Source organism: Taurulus bubalis (genome assembly GCF_910589615.1).
Source record: "Taurulus bubalis genome assembly, chromosome: 15".
NCBI classification, from domain to species: Eukaryota; Metazoa; Chordata; class Actinopteri; order Perciformes; family Cottidae; genus Taurulus; species Taurulus bubalis.
In genome coordinates, this window is record NC_136603.1 from 12,519,887 (window position 1) to 12,545,385 (window position 25,499).

At 40.1% G+C, this 25,499-nt stretch overlaps 1 protein-coding gene across 1 annotated transcript; it reads left to right on the forward strand.

The window, feature by feature from the left end:
• Positions 1-2,964: 2,964 nt before the first annotated feature.
• LOC306748266 (E3 ubiquitin-protein ligase TRIM21-like) lies at positions 2,965-4,589 on the forward strand (the record flags this gene model as incomplete). The annotated part of the gene is given in 2 exon segments (XM_079231415.1): positions 2,965-3,891; positions 3,894-4,589. Coding segments are annotated over 2 exon segments (1,623 nt in total).
• Positions 4,590-25,499: the final 20,910 nt, after the last annotated feature.

A 25,499-nucleotide genomic window follows, 5' to 3' on the forward strand; every position in this document is an offset into this window, starting at 1 on the left:
CTCACTCAGTACATTTGCCTGAACCTCCAGGTGCAGCTTGAAGCACTGAGTTCTGGTTGTTCCCACAAAGAGGGAAACAAAATGATTTAGCTGTGCATGTGAACCTTTGTGTGCAGACAATTCACCCACACCAGCCTCCTGCAGTTCCACTCTCTTTAGTGCCGTTAAGCCATAACACCTTTCCTGTGAATCTTTAATGGGTCTTTAATTCACAGTATCGAGCTTTAGCCATCTGTGCTACAGTATGTAACAGCAGCATGACTGAATCACATATTCAAATAAACCAGCTTAATGATGCAGCTTTTCACAAGTAAATACATCCACTTAATGTTGCAATGTCCTTAAACTCAGTGCCACATGTACTAATTATATTCTGCTCCTCTGAGGACTGGGGTTAGATAGAGTGAGGAGGGAAACACACACTCACACGACATCACTCACACACATCGCACAGCCCCCCTCACCTTTCAAATCTCAATCAGAAAGATGGAATGGTTGTGTGATTGCATGTTTGAGCGCATGCTTTAGCACAAAAATGGTCTGTTGAGGTTGACGGAGGAACTGCCATATTCAAGCTTTTTTTTTTAAATAGACAGTTTACATATCCGCATCTTTTGATGACATTATTGTTACATGTTTGAACTGCATTGCTTCAAAGGCAACAGTAAAAACAAAAGCCTCATTATCAGTCTGCCTTGGAAATGTGGCAAAGCCTGTAATCAAAAATAAATATCAAGCATATCATACAACATATACTCTCAAAAGGATATGCTGTCTTTTCATCATTTTGATATCACAGGCGTCACTCGGGTATAATCCAGTGAGAAAAGTGCAGCTGTCTGTATTGACTAAACACTGTTGTCTGCATCAGCATCACATCATATCTTGTTATCAAGAGGGTCTTTTGTGGCAGTGTATCAACAGTTGTGCGAGCTTTGAACGCCATCTCTCTCTCAGGCATGCATTCAATATGTTAATGTGCGTGAAGGCTGGCAGTATGGTATTTTAGAATGCAAGAAATAGATGTGGTCTTACCTTTCGTAAATAATATTACACTGCAGTGACCCGCCTCTGTTCTGTGGAGAATAGAGAAGAGCAATTGAAATATAACTCTCTAATTTCTAGAGTTCTGAGAGATTGTGCAAAACGTGCCTTTGAATGACGTCTGCTGTACCAGCACAAGGCCAGTATTGTGTAATGTAAGTGTTGTAGTGTACAGGTTTTGTCAGGGACATTTCAGCATTGATGTATAGATGATTAACAGAGCTTTATCTACATCTCTTTGTGAGCCACTATTATAGCTGGGGGGGTTGGAGTGGGCATCCCCAGGGAGGCTGGAGAGAAGCAGGCTCTCTGCCTCCTCTGCATGTTCTGCAGGAGGCTCTGCGGGGAACCAGACTGTCTTCTCCCTGCGGTCTGCATGAAAGGCTCTCAGCCAGTTGGCCATATACTAGTCAGCTGGCACCTGCTATAGTAGCCTATACATAGGATGAACATGTGCGCCCTCAAAAATTACACACAAAGGCACCGGAGCTCTTACATGAAGGATCCCTTTGGACTCTGTGTCTATTGTATGTGCAGTGAACCTTTTGTGTGCAAAGTGGGAAGCAATGACATGGTCAACGGTTTGAATGGAACAAATAAAACATGGTCTTTAAAGATCAGTATAATTCCTTATTAATCTGAGTGACTATTCGGATGTGATGCTCAGAAGAGTTTTACAAATGGACCATTCAGGGATGGGTCCCAACATGCTGATGCAAACAGACAGTAGAACATGTCCAAGTACTCTATGCAACAGAGAGCAGACGTGAGACACAAAGATACAATACTTTTGCTAATTTTAATCAATGCATGTGTTCAAATACAGGCCTATTTATCACTTACGATTGCTGATACTCACCATTCATTTCGTTACTGTCTGTATCCAGCCAGTCAGTGACGCCCTCCTCTCAATGGACTTCACAATGTTTCCCTGCGCCAATTCCCTTCCGCCGCTGCCGGTACCGGGCTTCCCGAGCAGAACTGAACTAACCGGCACAATCGTCGCATGTACCAGCGCTTTAACACGCACTCCTTCCGGCTGCTCGGGGAACAATGGTGCAGAATCGGACTGACAGCTTCACGGACAACGTGACTCAGTCTGTCCAATCATGGATTTACAAACCAGGAATCAGCCGCAGAGCGCTGCTGCTGCCCACTGAGGGCTCCAGAGCACACCGCGCGTCGACTATTGCCACAGAAGGTGGGCTTAATTGTGACATTACAACATATTACACGGGAATGTGTGCTGTCTTACTTTAAAACAATCTAATCGTATGTTTCAGAAATATAGTTGCCTTTCACTTCTAAGCCTGCGTGTTGTTTGTTTCTCCACTAGGTTATAAGTTATTTGAGAAGCTGAACTTTGTTACAACAAATGCATATATGACAGTGGTCTCTGTAATAGTTATAGTTTTTAAACAAGCCGCACATGGCAATGCACCGATTGAAAGGCTTATATAATGAAACAGATGCCTTGGCCAACATCCATAGGCCCACTATACAAAATGGAATTAAGTGGCTGAGACCAGGTTTTTTCAGCACGGGGGTGACAGCAACAAGCTTTAGTGGGGAGGGTATGAGACCAGAGGACAGTGAGGAGTTGATGATGTTGATGAAATGTAGACTTTCCTGCTATTGTTACTGTTCATTGATCACTTACTCTATTTCCTCTGGTTGTTTCACAATAAAATTGTTCTACCAGCGGGAGGATTTTATTGTGAAGGAGCTGGAGTAAATGTGATGTGTTTGTCATCACGTGAGCAGAGCTTTATGTCACTGCTGTTCTTTAATGCACATTGGACTTAGTCTGTGTTGCTTTGAAGAGGAGCAAGGTTGAGTCTGTCGGGACGACTTTGATCTTGGCTGCTTAATCAACAAATAATTTAACTGTTTTTCTTTTCTTCCACATTGTGTGTAGATATGGCTGCTGCAAACTATCTGCCATCTGAAGATCAGTTCCTGTGCTCCGTCTGTCTGGATGTCTTCACTGATCCAGTCAGCACACCATGTGCACACAACTTCTGCAAAAAGTGCATCAATGATTACTGGAATACCAACGACCAGAACACATGTCCAATGTGTAAAAAGGTTTTCACCTCAAGACCTGAGCTGCACGTCAACACTTTGGTCTCTGAGATGGTTTCTCATGTCAGACAGTCGGCTCAACAGAAAGCCAGCAGCAGCTCAGAGCAACAAGAGTCCAAACCAGGAGAAGTTCCCTTTGACGTCTGCACTGGAACCAAACTGAAGGCCCTGAAGTCCTGCCTGGTGTGTCTGGTCTCCTACTGTGAGACTCACCTGGAGCCTCATCTGACAGCTTCAGGCCTGAAGAGACATCAGCTGATCGAGCCTGTGGAGAACCTGGAAGGCAGGATGTGTCCGAAGCACGATAAACCTCTGAAGCTGTTCTGTAAGACCGACCAGACATGTGTCTGCATGCTCTGCACTGTGTTAGACCACAAGATGCACAATGTTGTTCCTCTGAAAGAAGGATATGAAGGAAAGAAGGTCGAGCTGGAGAAGACAGAGGCTGAAATTCAGAAGATGATCCAGAAGAGACGACTGAAGATTCAGGAGGTCAAACACATAGTGGAGCTCAGTGAGGAAGATGCAGACAGAGAGAAAGCAGAAGGTGTTCAGTTCTTCACTGATCTGAAGGAGTCTGTTGAGAGAAAATTGAACAAGCTCATCAATACCATAGAAGAGAAGCGGATAACAACAAAGAAACAGGCTGAAGACTCCATCAAAGAGCTGGAACAGGAAATCTCTGAGCTGAAGAAGAGGAGCACTGAGGTGGAGAAGCTCTCCCTCTCTGAAGACCACCTCCACCTTCTCCAGAGCTTCCAGTCCTTAAACATCCACCTCCCACCAAGGACTGGACAAAGGTCAGTGTTCCTCCAGCATCATATGAGGGGACTGTGAGGAGAGCTGTGTCTCAGCTGGAGGAGACTCTCAGTGAAAAGATGAAGAAGCTGTTTGAAGTTCAGATGAAGTTTGCAGTGGAAGTGACTCTTGATCCTGATACAGCTCATCCTTGTCTCATCCTGTCTTATGACAGGAAACAAGTACATGATAGTGATCTGTGGAAGAATCTCCCAAACAACCCAGAGATATGTTCTACTTCTGTTTCTGTCTTAGCAAAGCAGAGTTTCTCTTCAGGCAGATTTTACTTTGAGGTTCAAGTTAAAGGAAAGACTGACTGGACTTTAGGAGTGACCAGAGAGTTGAGCAAAAGGAAGGGACAACTCACATCAAGTCCTCAGAAGGGTTACTGGACTATATGTTTGATAAATGGAAACGAGTATGAAGCTAATGACGACCCTGAAGTTGTTCTCTCCCTGAAGTCTGGGCCTCAGAAGGTGGGGGTGTTTGTGGACTATGAGGAGGGTCTGGTCTCCTTCTATGACGTAGAAGCTGCAGCTCTTATCTACTCCTTTACTGGCTGCTGCTTCAAGAAGAAACGTTTCCCATTCTTCAGTCCTTGTCTTAATGATAACGGTACAAACTCTGTACCTCTGATCATCACTCCTGTCAGAGTAAACTAATCACTCTTTTTGTTCAATGTAATGATTTTATTCATTAAAGAGAATAACTGTACATATTATGTTTGAATATCATGCAGTTTAACTTTACATCTTATTTCATACAGAGTCTGTTTACTGTGGTGACGGATTTTCACGTCATTAAGACATTTTATTAAATGATTATTAAATTGTATTATTAAATTCATTATATCTGATTTGCATCCATAGAAAACATATTGATTAATAGTTTTGTCATACAGCTTCATTTAAGAGTGAGGCCTATTACATTTATATAGTGTTTACATAATACAGTATGTGTTATTGTGTTATTAAAGTAGGGTGACCAGATTTGAGTTTGTGGATAAGAGGACACTGCGTCGCGGGGGGTTAGCATGCCGTGAACTTGCATTACATTTACGTTTGGCATGGCTGCAGATGTCATGTGCTGTTGTAAACAATGCAACTAGTGGAGGTGGCAAGGTGCTCAGTGTTGCCAGATTGGAAATGGCGAAGTATCGTACCAAAGGCTCAAAATGGTCGTATTTGGAGGATAATTATCGTGCATCTGGCAACACTGAGATCAGTCGACCAATGACAGTCAGAGCTCGCGCAAGAAGGTGGAACGTAAGGGAGATACCATTTCCAAAACTTGTAAGGGCGTAATAACTAGTTTGTGAAAGACCCAGAGAAACACAAATATCCAACGAGGCAAAATCCCGGACGTTTTTGGAATCCCTGCCGGACGCATTTTTTAGGTCTCGAAAAGAGGACATGTCCGGGAAAAAGAGGACGTCTGGTCACCCTAATTAAAGTTAATAAATAGAATAGATGCAAATGTTTTTTTGGTGTGGAAAGTGGTTTGAATAACTACTAGTCACTTTGGCCAACTTTGATTTGTTTTGTGAATATTGATGAGATGACTTATGAACCAAAGAAACCTGTAAACATGATTGTAAATACAAAATAAACAAATTAACTAGTTGTTGAACACGAGGCCTGAGTAAGAACTGACTTATGCAACAACATACACTGCGAGCAAACTACCGTAAAAGTTGGGTTACAAGCCGCTACTACCTCTGGTCGGTGTCCCCGCTAGCTCCCCGCTGTAGCCAGCTAGCGCTCCTGCTAGCGCGCCACTAGCGCTCCTCCTAGCGCTCCCGCTAGTTCCCCGACAACCCCCGAAGGTAGCGGGACCAGCACCGGCTCGACACCCGACTCGGGCAGAGGGGACGCGGGCAGTAGTTATTCCCCTCTTATCACTTATGTGTAATATACAAACAAAATGATACACAAAGAACACAGTGAGCGTTTTATTGATCAATGAGAGGTTTGACTGACACACAACATCTCTAATCACACAACCATGTTCCCGGTTTGTCTTACACATACACACATATAGAAACAGAATGTTAATTTTATACTTCCATTGTACACCTGAGAGTATATATGTTGATTCAGGCCACTTAAGAACAGGGTCCTTTGACACCGGCTGCAGGCAGGACGAGTATCACGACATCTTAGAAAAGAGAGCAGGGGACATCGTGGCAGAAAACCAATCTGAGGGATGAAGGAATGTCAGACGTACACATTGTTCCATGATGTGTTGTGGCAGGGATTTCATTGGTATTTAGACGGTTCCAAATTGTAATTGGCATTGATTGCAGAGGCCGTGTTTTTACATTTTTTTTATATAAACTGAGGGTATCCGTTTAGAAACTATCAGACAGGAAGTAGTTTGTTGCCATGGCGAGGATGGGAGCTCCTGTTGGGACACCAGGGAACGGCCCACTGGACCCAGCGATGTCAATGTGGGAGTACGGCAGAGGGGCGCTAGAATCCACGCCATGCTGCGTCGGAAATAAAGAAATTAAAGTAAAACAAGTTGGTCACTGCAGTCCAGGTTCTATTTTTCACACTTACAGATAAATAACAGCTCAGTCTGACAATATGCGAGCACCTTGTCGTGCTGGAACTTATTTACTGTTTTACAAGTCAAAATGGCAACATCTGCTGGGCAGCCCGAGTTATTGCAATTATACAAAGACTATCCAAGATGTGTAGAGACATGGTTGGAAAATAATGTTTAGTCCTCGGTACAAACAATGATTTCTACAGCGGAGAATTCTTTGTTATTTTAAAGTTTTAAACATCACCATTTCCCAGTAAGTTGCAGTACTTACAATAATTTGCTCAAGGACAAGGGTCAGTAAAGACTGCTGATGTGGCTTTATGGAGCTCATTGAGAAACTGTGGGAGTTTACACTGCTTGTGTTTCATAAGACCACCATTTTTTCTGTGACACTGACGCTTGTCTAAATGTTCAAATTCAGAAGCATTCATTTTTCTTTATAAACTATTTTGAAGTGGGTGCAAGAGGTGTATTTGTGTGCTTTACAAACAATAGGCTCGTTCGAGATGAGCCTGTTCTGCGCAGAATCAATCGGCGGCGATCGGCGCGCAATGCATGCCGGTTAGATTTGTGTCCGACTTGCTCTGACGTCATGCACACGTGGTCAACGATACTCTCACGAGACCAAGTCACCGTCGATTTCAGAGTCAGCCGCCGCAGTTGCTTTCCAACGACTGCGTGGCCCAGTGCATGATGGGAAACGCTTGGCTGTCGCCACATCAGAGAGCTGATTGGCTCTTAGATCTGACAGCAAACACCACGTGTTGTAGAAAATTCTTATTTTATGTGTAGTTGTAATACTTAACCCTCGATTATTGACTATTCGTCTCATGTTTGATCTAAAAACATTTATTGTGTGGTTGTTAATACAAAATCGTATTTATACAACACACATCAAAACTACTAGTTTGTATTTGAACGGGTGAATGTATTTCACAGGCAGACATCAAAAGAACAAAGGATGCAGCTACACACTAGTTTTTACATAAATATATATTTATAAACACATATAATAAATTCAAATGTGATCTGTAAACTACAAGTAAACAAAAGTTTGGAACTAACAGGAAGTACTTTTTTTTGTGACTTCCTGCGTATACACAGCTGACAGCTGACAACTGTCCGACTTGATCGCAGTTTTTTGTCAACGCCTCCTGCTGCGGCCGGCTGCTCTCGTCTGGATTCCAGGCGAGGCGCAGCTCTAACGAACGAGCCTAATAACTCCATTACAAAGTCTGTCCACAACAGTCTATTTTGCAACTGCCAAATATCCAGTTGAGCGCACATCTTGGTCACAGTTTTTTTTAATAACCAAACTGACTAAACCCATCCGAACAAACAACACTAGTGTCAAGAAGATGTCGGGTGACTTTAGTCACTGCTTTCTTACACTGTCCTAAAAAAATAAAAGGGATGAGCACAAATACAGAACAAAACCAAGCATTTGCTTCCTTCAGATAATCCATCAGGATTATACTTGTATTTAATTATGTTTAACTGATGTATACAGTAATTCGATTTACTGTAATTAGCTCACGAAATATGAGTTTACCACTCATTCACTTTTCCTTTCAACACACAAGTCAATGGCATAAACTTGAACTCTGCTCTTCATTTAAAACATTTTTTGTTTTACCAGTCCCAGTTAAATTCAATGAAAGCGGAGTGATGATGTTTGCTGTCGACTGATGTCCACTCCGAGAAAGAATCAGTTTTCAGGTGAACGGCAGTAATAATGTTTCCCGCTCTTTACAGACTAATCTATCGCCTGTGTGTTTGAGCGAATGTACATTTGATGGAGCGTTAATGTCGTAATTCCCCCAAACTAGCCTTCTGCTACCTGAATAAAACCACAATGATCTACACCTCCTCGTTTAACCCTCACAGGCTGAGATGGCTCCTGAGACCACGCTGAGTTCACAGAAAGGTAGGGGATCCGTTTGTCATGGCTCCTTTTTGAAACCTCTGCTGTGGAAACTCCCATGACACACAAAAGTGAAATCCATCTTTTTTTTGTCCTTTTCTTTGGTGATCCTCTAGGAGCCAGTGAGATCTCAGATGCCTGCAAGCCCCTGAAGAAGCGAAGCAGAGCGTCAACAGACGTGGAGATGGCTTCTCAGTACAGAGACTCCTCTGACTCCGACTCCAGATCTTTACTGGAGATTCTAGGATGTCTCTTTTGTTCGTCCTCCAAGTTCACAGGTACAGAAATAAAGACACGACCTGCTGTAAAACGTTGCAGGAAGCTTATTTGTAAATGTTTGCTAACGAGAAGCTACTTTCTAAACAGTGATGACACGTGCAGAGCGAGGAGGATGCGTAAATGAATTTAAAATAAAATAATCTCACAAGACAACTTCATAGTTTGTTCACATCTTTTATTTTCCAAAAAATGTAATCTCTTTAAAAAAAAGTGTTTGCCAGTCGAGAACGAACAGAAAGACGACTGATAACAAAAAACAAACAATGAATACTTTGTGGAGCATCCGAGCGGAGAGAAGATTCCTGTTTCTGGAACTTTCCACGACTGATAAAGGAACCATAGAGACGGTTGGTACAAACATGTCGGGCGGTGTAACACTGGTGCAGGATGCTGGCGAGACGTGTGCTGCACCACCCTGAAGGAAGGAGCGGATCCACGTCAACACCCGGTCCACTCAATGAGTACACACCTCATGACGGTGGAGTGGGGATGGGCTCTTCTATTTCTCTGGCCGTTAGGGTCCAGATACTCTTAATACCCCAAAACGGGTCATCTAACCTTCCTCTTGTGTTAGCTTTATAGTAGCATCTCTTGTGTTAACGGGTCGGTTTTGACCCATGTCTCAAATCAGCTGTGAAATACACTAAAAACAATTATCTATAATCCAATTTGTTTCTCATCTCTTGGTTACCTTGTTAGGCTTCCCTTTTCATGAAAATATTGTTTTACATGTTTTAATATTTTTGGTGTGGGCCTCTGTGCCTTTTCTTTGTCAGGATACCTCGATTTCAATTTAAAAAATGGTAAAATGAACCTCAAGAGAATCATATAAATAAATAAAAGGTTGTGTTACCTGACTATTACTGAGGGGTATTAGAACACATCTCTTAAATATTGTTTTTTACATTTTCTAATTATTAACTATAATACAATATATGTTGTTACAGGTCAATTTCGACCCATATTTACTTCAAGAAAAAGGCTAAAAAGTCTTTTTTTCAGCAATAGAACTTTAATACAAACAGCAGAACAAGTAAAAACTCAACATATAGATTTGCAAGCTCAAAAAACAATTAAACAAATCTTATTTTTATAACTGGGTCAAAACCGACCCTGACAACACAAAGGTCATAATTTCAACCAGAGCATTTTATAATTTGGTGAAACATTTTTATTTTGTTTCATTTTGTTGAAATAGAGGTTCCTGACAGTCAAAAAGCCTTGAAGCAATAACCACATTTTATATGGTTCTTTTATGCATTTAAAACCTAAAACGGGTCGGTGCTGACCCAAACACAAGAGGAAGGGTAAGTTAAAAAACAACAACACACTAGTGTCATGGATAAACCAGGAAGACAAAACTAATTCCACTTCAGGAAGTGATGGACGTCGGCCGGAGTGATGGAGGCCGAGGCGTTGGCAGGGTCGTCATGGAAGGTCCACATGAGGAAGAGGGGAGGAAGAGGAGGGGTTGTGGTTGTCTTTTCTTGTTCCTCTCATTCTATATCAGGGGTCGGGAACCTTTTTGACTGGGAGAGCCATAAAGGCCAAATATTTCTAAATATATTTCATTGAGAGCCATATAGTATTTTTAACGTATAATAAATTAAATATGTCTTACTTTTAATGCGACTTCTGGTGCTGCATGGTTTTGCTGATGTCCTTGTAGTCTGGTTCATACGTGGTGAGGTTGAGCTTCATGCAGGCATTGAGGCTTCCATCAGTTAAATGTGAGCGTAGGTTGGTCTTAATGTTCCTCATATGCGAGAATGACTGCTCACATGTAGAGCCAAACATGGTCAATACGGCAATACTCACACGCTGCATTGTGTGGCATGTCACAGGAAGCTCGTTCCAAGTTTTAAGAATCAGCTGGTCTTCAGGTTGAAGATTTTTCATTTCTGTCCACTTGTGTTCCCTCGCCAGCTCTGCTCGCTGTCGCGCAAGACTTTCCAACTCTCCATTAAGTGACTTGAACTTACTCATCCACATGTCTGATGCCTTCAGGTCAGCAACTTCCAGCTCAAAGTCTCCGATAGAGACCCATGTCAGGTCGATTTTGTCCACTGCACACTCATGTGGATGAGTGATGAATTTAAAAAGACCAGTGCGCGCACGAAATTCTCCAAAACGTGCTTTGAATGACTGCAGGAGATTGGACGTAAAGCCAGCTAGCTGCTGGAGATCCAGATGTTGAGTGGAGTCACTTGCTAAGCATGCATCTCTAAATTGTTGCAGTCTTTCAAAGTGCAGAAGACGACCTGTTTTAATGTCCCTGAGAGACTTCCAGCTTGCTTTCAAATGCAAACACTGCTTGTTGAAGGGATGAGATTGTATTTCCAATACCTTGCATTTTCACATTGAGCTGGTTCGGATGACCAGTTATGTCCACGAGATAGTGAAACTGCAGGAGCCAGTCAGTGTTGTCTAGCTCAGGATGCTTGACGCCTTTCATTTCAAGAAAAGTCCGGATTTCACTCAGACAAGCACCTTCCCTCTTGACAACCAACGCACGTTGCTGTGTAAATGCAGACCGGGATAATGATTCCCAACTTCTTCTAACAGAGCTTTAAACTGCCGATCATTTAAAGCTCGGGCAACAATAAAGTTGACCACTCGAATGACCAGCGACATCACCTCACCAAGCTCCTGGCCACACGTCTGAGTGCAAAGCGCCTCCTGGTGCAGGATGCAATGGAAACTTAGGATGGCTCTCTTTTCATGTTCACGGAGAAGCGCTACAAATCCTTTGTTCTTCCCCAACATACAGGGTGCACCATCAATACAGACAGAAATAAGTTTATCCATCGGTAGTTTTTTTTCTTTAGTAAACTCCATGAAAGACGTGAATAAATCCTCTCCTCTTGTTGTCCTTATTATGCACTAACACCTCAAACAATGTCAGTCCAACCACAGTCCTCATGTGGGAGTAAACAAAGACACTGTCAACAGAGACAACCCGTGTCACCCGTGGGTGAATTAAGGTTGAATGGGACATAAAGTCAAATCAGCCTGATGAGAGGAAATACAAAATTAAAATTGTTGAACCCTATTGCCACAAAATCAACGTTGCATGCCCTCTTAAGTGTGACATCACCTAGGTGGGAGGGGCATGCATCAAACAGGAAGTTGACCCTGCAACACTTGAGGTGAGCAAAATGTTTTCATCATAACATCATAACGTTGTCACAACTAATATATTGAACAAACCTTTTACATGGTGTACTACTACAACACCATCAGTAGCAATGTTTTATTTTGTTTCTATTTTGGAAATTGGGTTGTTTTTATTTTGTCTTAATCACTTTTGAATGAGTGCTAAAGGCTTTGCTAATGCTTACAATGAACAACCTTGTAATAGAGAACCATTGTATTTGTTCTGTTCATGTGTGCGGATCACAAATCAACCAAAACAATTCTTGCAATCCTTAAAACCTAATACACCAACCCATGGACAATTAAGTTTAACCTTGACTTCTTAATTAAGTGTTCCAGTCACCCTTAATTCCAACAGTTGCACTAGAAGCATGCTAATCACATTACGTTTAAAGAGAGACATTATGTTTTTATTGCTAATTTCAAGTGGATTAATAAACACTAATAACAAGGCGGAATTCAAGCACAATCTTGCATTTATGTAAGGAGTATGAAACACTGTGGCATTCATAAAGGGGAAATGTCAGCACGTCTTGTCGTAAAATATATTTTGTTTTATTGTTATTCAATCTTAGCAGTAATTATTCAAAAACTCCAACAAAAAGCTTACAGTACAGCTTACATATAAAACAACTACAAAGAGTACAACAAAGAGATCAGTGGGCTTTTTACACACATTGGATTTGCACAGAGTCCTGGTTTAAAACATTGTGTAGTGACTTCAGCTAGAAGTCTAGTGAATTGCTGCACTGTGTACTGAATGTTGAATTATTCCATGTGATTGCCTGTTCCTTCTTTTACTCTATGTTTCTCTCTTGCCTAATGTCTGTTTGCTTCTCATATCAAACTTAATAATTGTTCTAATTACCACAAAATAACTGAAGAGGTCCAAGAAAATAAACCAAGCTCAGAGGGACACACTTAAAAAGCTATTACCCAAACTGCAAAGCTATTTCTCAAATGTGTTTTTCTGAAACCTTTATTGCATTACACAGCAAAACAAGTAAACACTGTCAGTCAATTTGATTCTGAGATTTGACAGTGCACCAAATGTTGTCCCATTAAGTGTCTTCATTTCAAAATCCAGATGAATTTTAATGCTTTCATACTCCCAAGTCGTATTAGATGTCAGCATGACTGTTTTGGTGTCCTCATTAGTGCTAAAGAGAATGTGGTGTTCCCATGTAGCCTGTTACATTAGCACCGAGCACATGAACAACAACAAATACATGGGGTTAATTTTAGGAAGATTGTGTAAATGTTTCCCTCTTCTTTTGTCATTGAAAAGTGCAGGTTCTCTGATGCAAAGTGGTCTCCTGTCAGTGTAACCTGATGGCTGTGAATGCTTACAGGCTAACAGGACACTCTTTTCTGGCCTTTCTGAATTATGCATTCCTCTCAGGTTAACAGTGCTATCCGGTGACCTTCATACAACACATCCCCCTGGACATACCTATCGTGAGTAGTTTATCTTGCGTATTTTCACCTCATCACTGGTCGGAAGGATCATTTTGGACCATTTAAAAAAGAAAAAGCTGAGCTTCTATTATGTCAGATCAGGTAAATTATTTATATTCTGATTTATTTACATCCTGTCTACATGATTTGTTGTGGATATATGTGTGTTTGTTGGGGTGTTTACCTGTGTGTGAAAGGCCTCTGCTGTACATAGCACCAGAATCACTAAGCATGTCTCTATTTAGGGAGCTCAGGGAGCTTTTGTGCACAGCCTGTCAATTCTCTGCCGCTGAAAGAGGCCCCCTCAGGCTGCAAAGAAAGTGGAACCCTGTGGAGTGTACTGACCTGTGTCCTCTCCCTTCTGTAGTCAGAGTACCAGGTGATACAATTGCACCACAATGGAAATTCAATCAAGAGATGGACCGTAGTGAACAGCAAACACTCTCCTATCCCACTCCTGCTGGCCTGCTAATCGATCAATTAATCTAAAGGGGAACTTTTAGCACATCTGGCTTAGTGACACTTCCGAATTAGACTGTGGTTTGTGGGAGAAATATCATCAACTTCCCTTTGACCAACCGTAAGTACAATTATTTATTTGTGTGTCTGTGTGTGCGTGTGTGTGTGTGTGTGTGTGTGTGTGTGTGACCAAAATAATATTTAGCAAATTAGCCAGTTGCAGCTATTTTTGTGAAGCTTGTTTATTTGCCAGTATTTGAGGATTTAAGTTTAGTTTGAGTCTGTTAAGTCAGCACAGATTCAGAATCCATTCGATACCAAAGCATATGTCTGATGAATGTGCTGCACATGATTTTGTAAGGTGCGAGGATTAGTAACATGTCATTGGATGCTGTTGTTCTTCGTCATTTTACACTGTGAGAAGAACAATTACCATATTCAGTCCATCACGAATGATTTCAATAGAGTGAGACAATCTGACAGAAGGCAGGATTAGCAGTGTGTGTGAGCCAGTCATGTTACTTCCAGCACTGCGTACCGCTGATGAATCTGAATGACAGGGTCTCCATGACAACTGTAACAAATGAGTTTGTGCACAGTTGTACATCCTAAATTAGATTGAAAGAAACCAACATGTATGTCAAATGGCCCATGAAGCACATTAGCTGCCGTGATTTACAATGTCAGATGTCTCAGTCCAGAGTCTGCTGCCAGTATTTGTTTACATGAATATTGAAACCAGAAGTATTACACTGTGGGGCTTAGGACAGTGAAAGCAGGCAGCCTTGCTTCATGCATGTGGCTCATTTGCATAGGAGCAACAGGCTTGAGAAATACTTACCTGCAATAAAACAGAGAGTCCAGTACTAGTATCAACATGAACCAAAGGGTGTTTAAGTTTAGGGCACTAGAATAACTGGTGTTTTGTTATTCTTGTTACACACTTGCAAAGCAGTTGTCTCTTTGCCTCAGTATAAAGATACATGAAAATTATCCAACACCCCATCACCCTGAAACGAATTAGGCTGTCTCAAATTAATGAATGCCTTGTATTTCATTGCCTTCCATCATGTACACCAAACTAGTGTTGTAGTAACTCCATTTCACCACAAGGTGGCTGGTAGGTCCACACAGAAATCATGAAGAGGTTTAGATGACTGGCTTTCTGAAGTTCCTTCTGAGGTCGAATACTTTCTCCAGGCAAAGTAAAATGTATTATTCAACTCTTACTACTGTACTATACCGTGTTCTACTCATATAGTTCATACTTAGTATGAAAGTAAGTAAGTAGATTAATGGAACAAATATAAATGACTGACTGAAATGTATCAAATTATAATAAACATGTTGTACTTATACAACGTTATGAATAGGCATTATGTCTCTATTGCAAATCTTCAGACTTTTTTATTAATCTCTCATGAGTTAAATTCATTGCAATGGTGATATATTTAGTTCAAGCTGTCGTGATTTATGATTTAATATGCTTACACAACAAGACACTCTCACCGTAACAAAGATGAATTAAGCATGATGCATTTTGCTTCATGGGCACTGTAAACTATTTCAGTTAACAAATCACTATAGGCAGTCTGGTAATTGATGTAGGGATACTAATCTGTTTAGTGGGTATCTTTGAAAATCACAACTATCGAAAAATCCCTCGACAATCATTGACTTGAGACAACATTGTCTGTTTGTGTCAACACGGAACCGCACTGCTGAGTAACTTAAGAGAGCAATCTGGAATTCTCCTCACTAATATGAATTAGAGGTATATTACCCTATAAAAGTTCACTGATTCACAGAAACCTTTAGATGAAATTATTTAATAACCATTAATGCCAGGCACATCTTCTTTCTTTATTGGCAGTATATTAAACTGTGACAGAAAAGTATTTGTTCATTACAGCTAGTCGATTTTTCGACAACGAAATATAGATATATCTGGAGATTCTATTGTTCTAATAAAGAAAATAAAAAAAGTTCTATGTTGCTGCTAATTTTTTGGTATTTCCTGTCAGGAAAATCATGTATTTATGTTCATGAGTTAATTGGTAGACATTAAATTAAATATAAAAGATGCCCTCCTCTCTATGTGTAATACATCACTGCTCTCTGTAGCCATTTATTGCCGAACATAAAGCCACCAACTTGGCCAACAGCTTTTGGAAACACTGATCAGCAAATCAAGACTCATTGAGGTTTGCCTTCAGGATGAGAATAGGTCAGCGTACTCAGTCAGAGCATGACCAACATAGTAATGTAATAGAACAATGGTGTGTAAATATATTTTTGACTGATAAGTGTGATGGGGGTTGAAGCGTTGAAGCTCAGCTTTCAACTCTGACAGCAAAAGCCAACTTTGTCATCTCCAATCTAGATAACTTGAGGAAACAATCATGCTTTTTAAGTGTTGTTCTAGATTTAATGATACTTTTTTTTGTCACGAGGTAATTAATGCAATAAAAAAAACATGGCTTTAATTTGAATGTAAAAGGTAACTCTTCTCTAATCAAGTCTGCATTACTTACCAGTAAATACTTGTTTTGTCAGTCTCACAGTGATATGGTCAAATCTGGCATTTGGCAATGCTGAAGATTTTATTGACAGTAATGTGGGTCACCCGCCTTTGAGTCATGTCGCTTAGTCTTTTGTTACTTGAGACAGTTATTTTTAGGCTCTTTTTGAATTTCCGTCATGGCTTTTGGTGCCGAGATTGGGTGTCAGGCATGACTATGTCATCGGACAAGCAGGGCTAAATATATACGGCCTGTTGCTATGAATGTTGCCGAAGTGTGTTTTTTGCAAATTGATTGTGTCATTGTCAACGCAACTTATTTCACACATATCGTTAGTAAAAGGCATCTTACAATTTACAAGAGAATTGACTTAAGTGAGATATTAGGTTTATCCTTGACCGCCCTGTGTCAACATGTATACACCATTATTGTTGCTTCCCTCAGACAGGACTTATGCTGTAAGGTGCTGTTGTGTTTCCCTTCTTTTCATCAGCTTGTTGGTGATACAAAGTCTTACAGGTTGAGCAACGAAGTCTTGTGATATCGCAGTAAAAGTGTTATAAATATTTCACAGAAACTTGACACCCTAATTGATGGGCAGCGGTGAGTTTGAGGCAGTTAGCAAGCCATGTCTCTGCAGAGATGTACATGAGGATCATAAGAAACAAAAACCTGCGATTCCATTTTAATGATGTTCCTCCTCTAAAATAAATGACCCAGATTTCAAGGAAGTTGTAATATTTGTTTCTGCAGATATTTTACTCAAAGGTAAGTTGATCTAATTATGTTGGGACGTGTGGAGCAGAACAGCAGCAGAGATAAATCCTTCTTTATGGTCCCTGTTATATTGTGTCTTTTGAAAAATACTAAAGAGTAATGAGGAAATGAAGTCACTGAATTGTGAATGCGTTATAATCCTCTTTTGGATTGCACAGATCTTATTAGACTTAGGTTTAGACTTCACCTGTAGTGATGCTGTGATGTGGTGTCCCATTTTTGCTGCATTTCTGAATGAAAAGTTAAACGTTGTCTGAAAAGTCTGTTACTTTAAATTACTGAGTTAAACAGTATTTCAAATACCTACTTTCCAGGAAAAGGAAAGGTGGTGAACTCTACCAGGGATTCTTGAAGTATTGAAGGTTTTCTTTAGTTCATGGATAAAGTCATTGCATTGCAATCCCACTGCCCCTTGTCATCAAACATGTTGAAATATTAAAAATGCCTTGATGCATTTCAGTCACACACTAACCTTCAGCAGTGAGGGAGGGCCCTCCATGCAAACACACCAGCCTTTCACTTCAAGGTTGATGCATTGTGTGCATATCTTCTCTCTTGTTTAATGTTTGAAGTTGACACCTGATCAAGGGTTTTCAGTAATATGTGGTTGCCATGGGCAAAGCACTGGTATAAAGAGCTTTTCTGTGAGAAATGAATCAATGTGAAGGAGCTTGACACCAAAGCAAATATCATGACTATATGTATAATGTTCATAGTATGTGTTAATTGTTAATTGTAATGTCAATTAATTGAATGTTAATTATTCCTTTTTTCCTTCAACTGAACTGTGAATTATATCAATGTTAGTAAGTGTAACATCACAGTAATTTAATTAGAATAGTTCTCTAAGAATAAATAAGTAGGCGAAGATTGGGTTGAAATATGAGGGCAGAACAAAGGTTAGATTTGCAGTCGTTTAATGATGACAGCTTTTGGTGAAAAATTGCCTTTTCATCTCATTATAACAGACCTGGGCCCTATTTCTCGTACCTGGCTAAACAAAGTTAAGCACATGTCTTAATCTCCATCTTAAATTAGCGAGATGATTGACATCAGGCTATCTGGGTTTCTTCACGGCTGATCCGCGCTGAAACGGTCTCGTTAATTCTAGCCAGACGTCAGTCATCTGGATAAATGCGCGCGCCCGCTCCTCTTCAGAAGGGATAATAATGGAGCACTGACACCACGATGTTCTAACAGTACAGTGGCAAATAAACTCAGAGGAACCTCTTTTTATTTCTCTAATGAGAAGCAGGAGATGATCATGAAGGCATATGAGGAAGTCAATACCGTAGTCATTCACAGCAAACACGTTGCGAATATTCCAACGTTTTTGCAACATTGTTGCCGTGAACGCAACTTTAACAGCGCCCGCTGCGAGACATAAGCGTCGCAAATATATCAGACAAGTTAAATGCGTCAGTGTTGAGAAAATGTATCGGCTAATTTGAAGTGCTTCATCACCCAAATCAATCAGATTATATTTACGAATAAATATATACTTATGAGGATATATGTACTGTATGCACGTATGAATCATGTACTATATATGTGTATATGAGTTTGAATATGTGTATGGGCGGATCAGTATGTATGTATTATTCATAATCAGAAATTCAATCAATTGAAGCAGTGAAAATAAATTGTGTGTGATTCTCTGTATTCTCATCACGATCACCTTAATCATGTTCTACAATAATTATATGTATGGTGTACTAATAGCACTGTCGTATAATTATGAGTGCTTTCAACACATCCATAAGTTTCTTAAGAGCTAAATAAACTTAAGAACAGCGCGGCATGCAGCGGCTGATAGTCTGTGTCTGACACGGGCGATCAGCTGCGCCTGTGGTGATCAATAGGCTCGTTCGTTAGAGCTGCGCCTCGCCTGGAATCCAGACGAGAGCAGCCGGCCGCAGCAGGAGGCGTTGACAAAAAACTGCAATCAAGTCGGACAGTTGTCAGCTGCCTTCAAAGTATACACAGGAAGTCACGGAAAAAAGTACTTCCTGTTAGTTCCGAACTTTTGTTTACTTGTAGTTTACAGATCACGTTTGGATTTATTATATGTGTTTTTAAATATATATTTATGTTGAAATGACTGTAGCTGCATCCTTTGGTATTTTTATGTCTGCCTGTGAAATACATTACTACTGGTTTAGATGTGTGTTATGAAAATACGATTTTGTATTATCAACCACACAAGATGTGTTTTTAGATTAAACATGAGACGAATAGTCAATAATCGAGGGTTAAGTATTACAACTACAAATAAAATAAGGATTTTCTACAACACGTGGTGTTTGCTGTCAGATCTAAGAGCCAATCAGTTCTCTGATGTGGTGAGAGCCAGGCGTTTCCCATCATGCACTGGGCCAAGCAGTCGTTTGAGAGCATCTGCGGCGACTGACTCTGAAATCGACAGCCGGCTTGGTCTCGTGAGAGTATCGTTGACCACGTGTGCATGACGTCAGAGCAAGTCGGGACCAAGTCGGACACAAATCTAACCGGCATGCATTGCGCGCCGATCGCCGCCGATCGATTCTGCGCAGAAATGGCTCATCTCGAACGAGCCTAATGTCCGCGGCTCGAGAAGCTCTCGTAAATAAATTATTTCTTGCCGGCAAAATCTATAGCGCCGCGTACAGGAAGTCATGATAATGTGAAGGATGGATCCTGGCGATCTGAAAGAACTCTCTCCCTATAAAACTAATATAACTAATATCGCTCCTTCATCAATGAGGAAGGGAGCTGCCTTTTTTTGTCCGTGGGAGTGGCCAGCTTATCCAGTGAATTTCAGTAAGCCTGCCCGGGAGCAGGTTTAAATGTTTAGGATGTGTTGCTATGGTGATTTATCTAAGCTTGCTTCGAGAAACCGAGAAAGCCTGACCTACGTCATCTTATCCTGACAATTAGCCCGCTAACTCAGTAAGTCAAGTACGAGAAATAGGGCCCTGGAAAATCTTTGTACAGCACTGAAGACGTCTTGATGTTAGTGGAGGTTTTTGCCCTTCAACAAAAACATCACAAATGTTTTTCCAGAAGATTACAAACCCCGCCTTTTAATGTGTATTTATTCTCATAAGTTTGTGCCGTATTGACTGGCAGTCACCCAACAGATCCAGTAATGAACCTGCTGAGCGAGTCTGGGAGTCCCCAAAGTAAATCGTGAGCAGTTGCAATGTCTCAGCGAGTGCAGTGTTGCGTGTGTGTTTGTCGCAGTGTTGTCAACCAACTCAAAGATTTCCCTGTGCTGCCTTTTCCTCACTGCTGTCATCGGGAAACATCAGCCACACGGCTTCATTAGCATGCATCCACCCACCATCAAACAACACTGCTACATTTGTAATATATTTATTTATTTGCATTGTATTGTATCGTATTGTGTTGAATTTTGCTGCACAGTGTTGTACAATAGTGCTTGCTGTCGCATTGTATCAATAATACTCGAAAATTTCACAAGAAATTTTGAAAGTGTGGCTACTACTGCCGAAAGAGTCGCAATATATATATACATTACTGGTAGTGAGATGTGTTATTGAGGTACATTATATATATATATATATATATATATATATATATATATATATATATATATATATATATATATATACGTATATATATATGTATATATATATACGTATATATATGTATATATATACATATATATACATATATATATGTATATATATATATATATATATATATATATATATATATATATGCCAACATTAGCTATGAGGGCTTGATGGTGTATATATGAATAGGACAGCACTTTGCTGCAACATATCACGTGATTACATATGAATACCAGCCCCTATTGTCCTTGATCTCTAAAGAATCAACAACTCCTTGACTTAAAAAATAAATAAATAAAAATATTATAAATTTGTTGCATAAATATGATCAAAAGTCAAGAGTCTGAGTGGACGCGACAGTATTACCACGTGCACGCGCGCGGCCATTGGATATATATATATATATATATATATATATATATATATATATATATATATATATATATATATATATATGCCAACATTAACTGTGAGGGCTTGATGGTGTAAATATGATGGGACAGCACTTTGCTGCAACATATCACGTGATTACACGTGTTCCTCCTGCGTCTGTGTGTGTGCCAGCGTGTCACTGGTTGTCATGGTGACTGCCTTGATTGGCTAACTTAAAACAGGTGTGACACTGTCACAGAGCGGGAGACTGGACTGTGTATTTAATGAGAAAACAACCTTTCAAACTATTGTATTTGACAGACAACCATGGATCCCATCGCAAAAATAACGCAATCATGAGAAGCACAAGACTTCTGAGAACGTTTCTGTGTACTTTCATATTTGTAAGGATTTATAAATGAGAGCGTAACTTCAGTTTGTAAAGTGCTCACGTTTCCGTCATGAGAGAAAATTGTGGTCCGATTTAACATGGAGGTTGATGGAGCAGTTGGCCGGACTTCATGTCGCTTTCAGGCTTGCTGACAAAACAGTATAAATTTGTTGGATTCCACGACGCATGTGTACCACCGGCACAATATTTCCAACGTTTCCATATATAAATTATGCCTCAAAAGTCAATATTGTGGAGTGAATGGCAAAATACAAATACAAAAAGGTTTGTTAGGACACAGCTCCTCCGTGCTCTAGCGATGACATCACAGCTCTAACCTGCCCCATACACACCCATTGTAAACTCTGAAATGGTTCCCACATTTTCCTAAACTTGAACAATAATTACATGAAAACTGTGCTAGCTATCAAAAAACGCCCAATTGGGCAAATAAACTCCAGACTTTTGTCAACGTTTTAAACTTCAAATCATTTCTCTACGATAAATTATGGCGAGCCACTGTGGGCACAAAGATGTATGTTTTTTTGCTCTCTTCAGTCCGAAACCCCAGTCAAGTGAATGGGACAATTTCTCGCTGTTTTTCGCACTTTTCGGGAAAATGGCCGGTCGAATCTCTTAGAAAAGTCATAGCACACGATTCCCGATCAGGCCGCACGTTTTGATGTATTTTTTAAGCATGTGCTGGCAACGCTGTGGAAGGAGATACGCGCCAAAGTTTTTGTGGGACTATGATTATTAAGCCCGAGCAATACTATGAAGTGCGCTTTGCTGCAGGGGTCTATGACCCTGCAGCTGAAGCCACACTTAATTAGGCCACTTATTTGTGATAACCTGCCAAAGGACTACAGACAAAAATTCACTCTTTAGCTAACTCTGGCAAATGTGTGTCCCTGGGAAATAAATAAATAACACATACACGCACATACACGCACACACGCACACACGCACACGCACACGCACACGCACACACTCACTCACTCACTCACTCACTCACACAGTGTGTGGTAGGCAGACACAGGCTCCACCCCACTGAGCACCAGAAAAAAAGCACTGCCTGCTTTTTGTTCTCAGTGGTGGGAGCTCAGAAAGCTGGCTGGAGGCTGGAAGCACAAAGTACCTGTTTGTGTGTTTGTGTATATGTGTGGGAAGGCAGTGCTGGAACGCATTGATTAAATGCTCCAGAGGATACTTGCCTCTGTGCATCAAAGACCTCAGTGTAATATATAGCGGCAGACATTCCTCTGTGTTTCATAATGAATTTGTGAATCTCTCTGGCGTCATCATGTGAGAAGCAGAATGTTTTGACAGACTGACTAACACAGCAACATTTGGAATGTGTGAAATCTGCCTTATGCAGTTTGACGTGTTAGTTAACTCATATGTCGATTTTTTTTAAAGTACAATACAACAATGCATTTTTTGCTTAATTGGCAACTTGGATTATGGCCTTAAAAATATAATAGTAAGTGAGAGTAATCTAAGTGCAGTGTTGAACTATGTATACCTCATGGTACATTGAAGATTTTACATTACCTGACCAGAGGTAATATATGTATGTATTGATGATAACTGTGATATTTTTAAGAAATGCAAAATGAATATTATGTGAATAGTAAAAATATGATAATAATGAAAATATTATGTAAATAATCCAGTGACTCTTAAAACATTTTATATTTGGCTAAAGAATCTTTCTCCACTTCCTTACACACCTTTTGTGAGCATGATTAATTTTCCAAAATAGAGACACCACGCACAATACAGAGTTGTATATTTAACGATGTGATAATATGGTTTTCATTCATTTTTTTGGCAACAATAACCTCACAGTGAAAATATGATGTTGTGACAGCTCAAAACCTGACAATGAGTACTTGATTCTTTAATGGCAATTGCATATATTTTAGGCAGTGAAATAGCACTAGAATCTGAAATAGAGAGCACACACAGACACACGCAGCAATGAAAGAGGAGAGAGCTGGAGTATATATCAAAAAGGCCTTTCCAAGAGAGTCACACACAAGCTGCTTCCATTCTGTCCATCAGTGTTCCCCAACGAGGCTTTTCCTAAAGGCCACCTTTGGACAGATGGGAGTGATATATTGGAGCTTTCACATAAATCCCTTCTTCTTCAGACTCTTATAAGGCGCAAAAACTCCCAACTCAGTCTGAGTCTGTCATGTAAACAATGACAACTGCAAATCTATGGGGACAAATCTGTAAACTCTGAGCGATTTGTTCTTTGCGTGCGAGTATGCCGTGTGATAGCAGCGATTGAATGGTTTGGTTTCATATGAGGGCCTGTTTAGGCCATAACTATTGAGACACTCTTACACTCACTACTGAGACACTCACACATACTAGTGAAACACTAATGCTCTCACATTCACTATTGAGACACTCTCACACATACTAATGAAACACTAATGCTCTCACACTCACTACTGAGACACTCTCACACATACTAATGAAACGCTCATACACTCACTACTGAAACACTTACACATACATACATACTCTGAAAACCTATGCACGCTCATATATATATATATATATATATATATATATATATATATATATATATATGTATATATATATACATATATATATATATATATATGTATATATATATACATATATATATATGTGTATATATATATATATATATATATATATATATATATATATATATATATATATATATATATATGGAGCGTTTCACTAGTATGTGTGAGAGTGTCTCAGTAGTGAGTGTGAGAGCATTAGTGTTTCACTAGTATGTGTGAGAGTGTTTCAGTAGTCAGTGTGAGAGTGTCTCAATAGTTATGGCCTAAACGGGCCCTCATAGCTTTGTAATGTATACACTGTTAGTTTGTGATGACATTCTCAGTGACCTGTTAGAGCCTTGTCATCATTGCAAGGCAACCAACAGACATATTTCACGTCAGTGTTGGATAATGATTTGGAACAAGCTGTTGTCCATCAATAATTACCTGTACCATTTGAATCACTCTGAAACTAAAAGTTGTTGTTTTTACATTACTCAAACTACATACAATACTTATCGTACAGAGAGAGCATCGATACTCTCATCTCATTCTCACTCTTAGGTCCTGAGGTCATTCTCGGGGATCACAAAGCTATTTGTGCAATTAGAAAATAATTTATATTTCTATGCAAATTATCTTGACTACTTTTTTTATATATATTTATAATGCCTTAACCCTCATGGCCTCCATTGCCTGTAGGCAGTGCTTAGTATTAAGCAAAGGTGGACCATATTCATATTTTTGATATTGCTGCTTCTTTTTGGTTGGCATAGCTTGATACAAATACACTGCTTGTGTTGTATAGATGCAGTACTTAAAGATCCTTTTAATTTAAGGCATTCCACTGCGTTCTTGTTGTCAAGTTTAACATCCAGTTTTTCATTTTTGACTCTGTGTGTGTTCGTATTCAGCGATTCAGTCATCATGTTGGAAACCAGCTTTCTTCAGCAGGCATGAACCCAACACCACACTAAATATATCAGGGACAAACATAGAGTCTGGGAAGCTTTAATTGCCCTGTAAATGCTGTACATAAACTACTTCAGGTTTGAAATGTACATCTAATTTGTGCACAGCAGCATTAAAATGTCTGGTTTGCAACAATGTTCTGTATTTACGCCCTGAGATATGAGATCACAGTGTCAATTTGTAAAGGAGCATAGATATTTTTGAAGACAGGAAAGACTGCTGGAAAAAGCCTCCCGAGCATCTCTACTTTCAGTTTTGTTTCTTGTCTTTCAGATTCCGGTTTAGCATTTTCCACTCTCGAAGACTTTGATTTCAGCCCATAAAGTGTTTTGATGTTGGGGCCAGGCATTGAACGAGAAGGCTCCTCGCTGCAGGAGCCAAACTGAAGGGTGGCACTGCCTCAATTTCAGACTTGTTCTACCTCGTTTTCCGAAGCAGGAGAAGCAACTCCAGGGGCTTATTTAATTTGCAAACAATTTGCAAACTAAAGGAGAGGTATCTCTGAGCCCTGTGGTGCCACTTAGCAGCTAAGCAGTATATCCTCATCTGCGGCCCCCTGAGAGCATT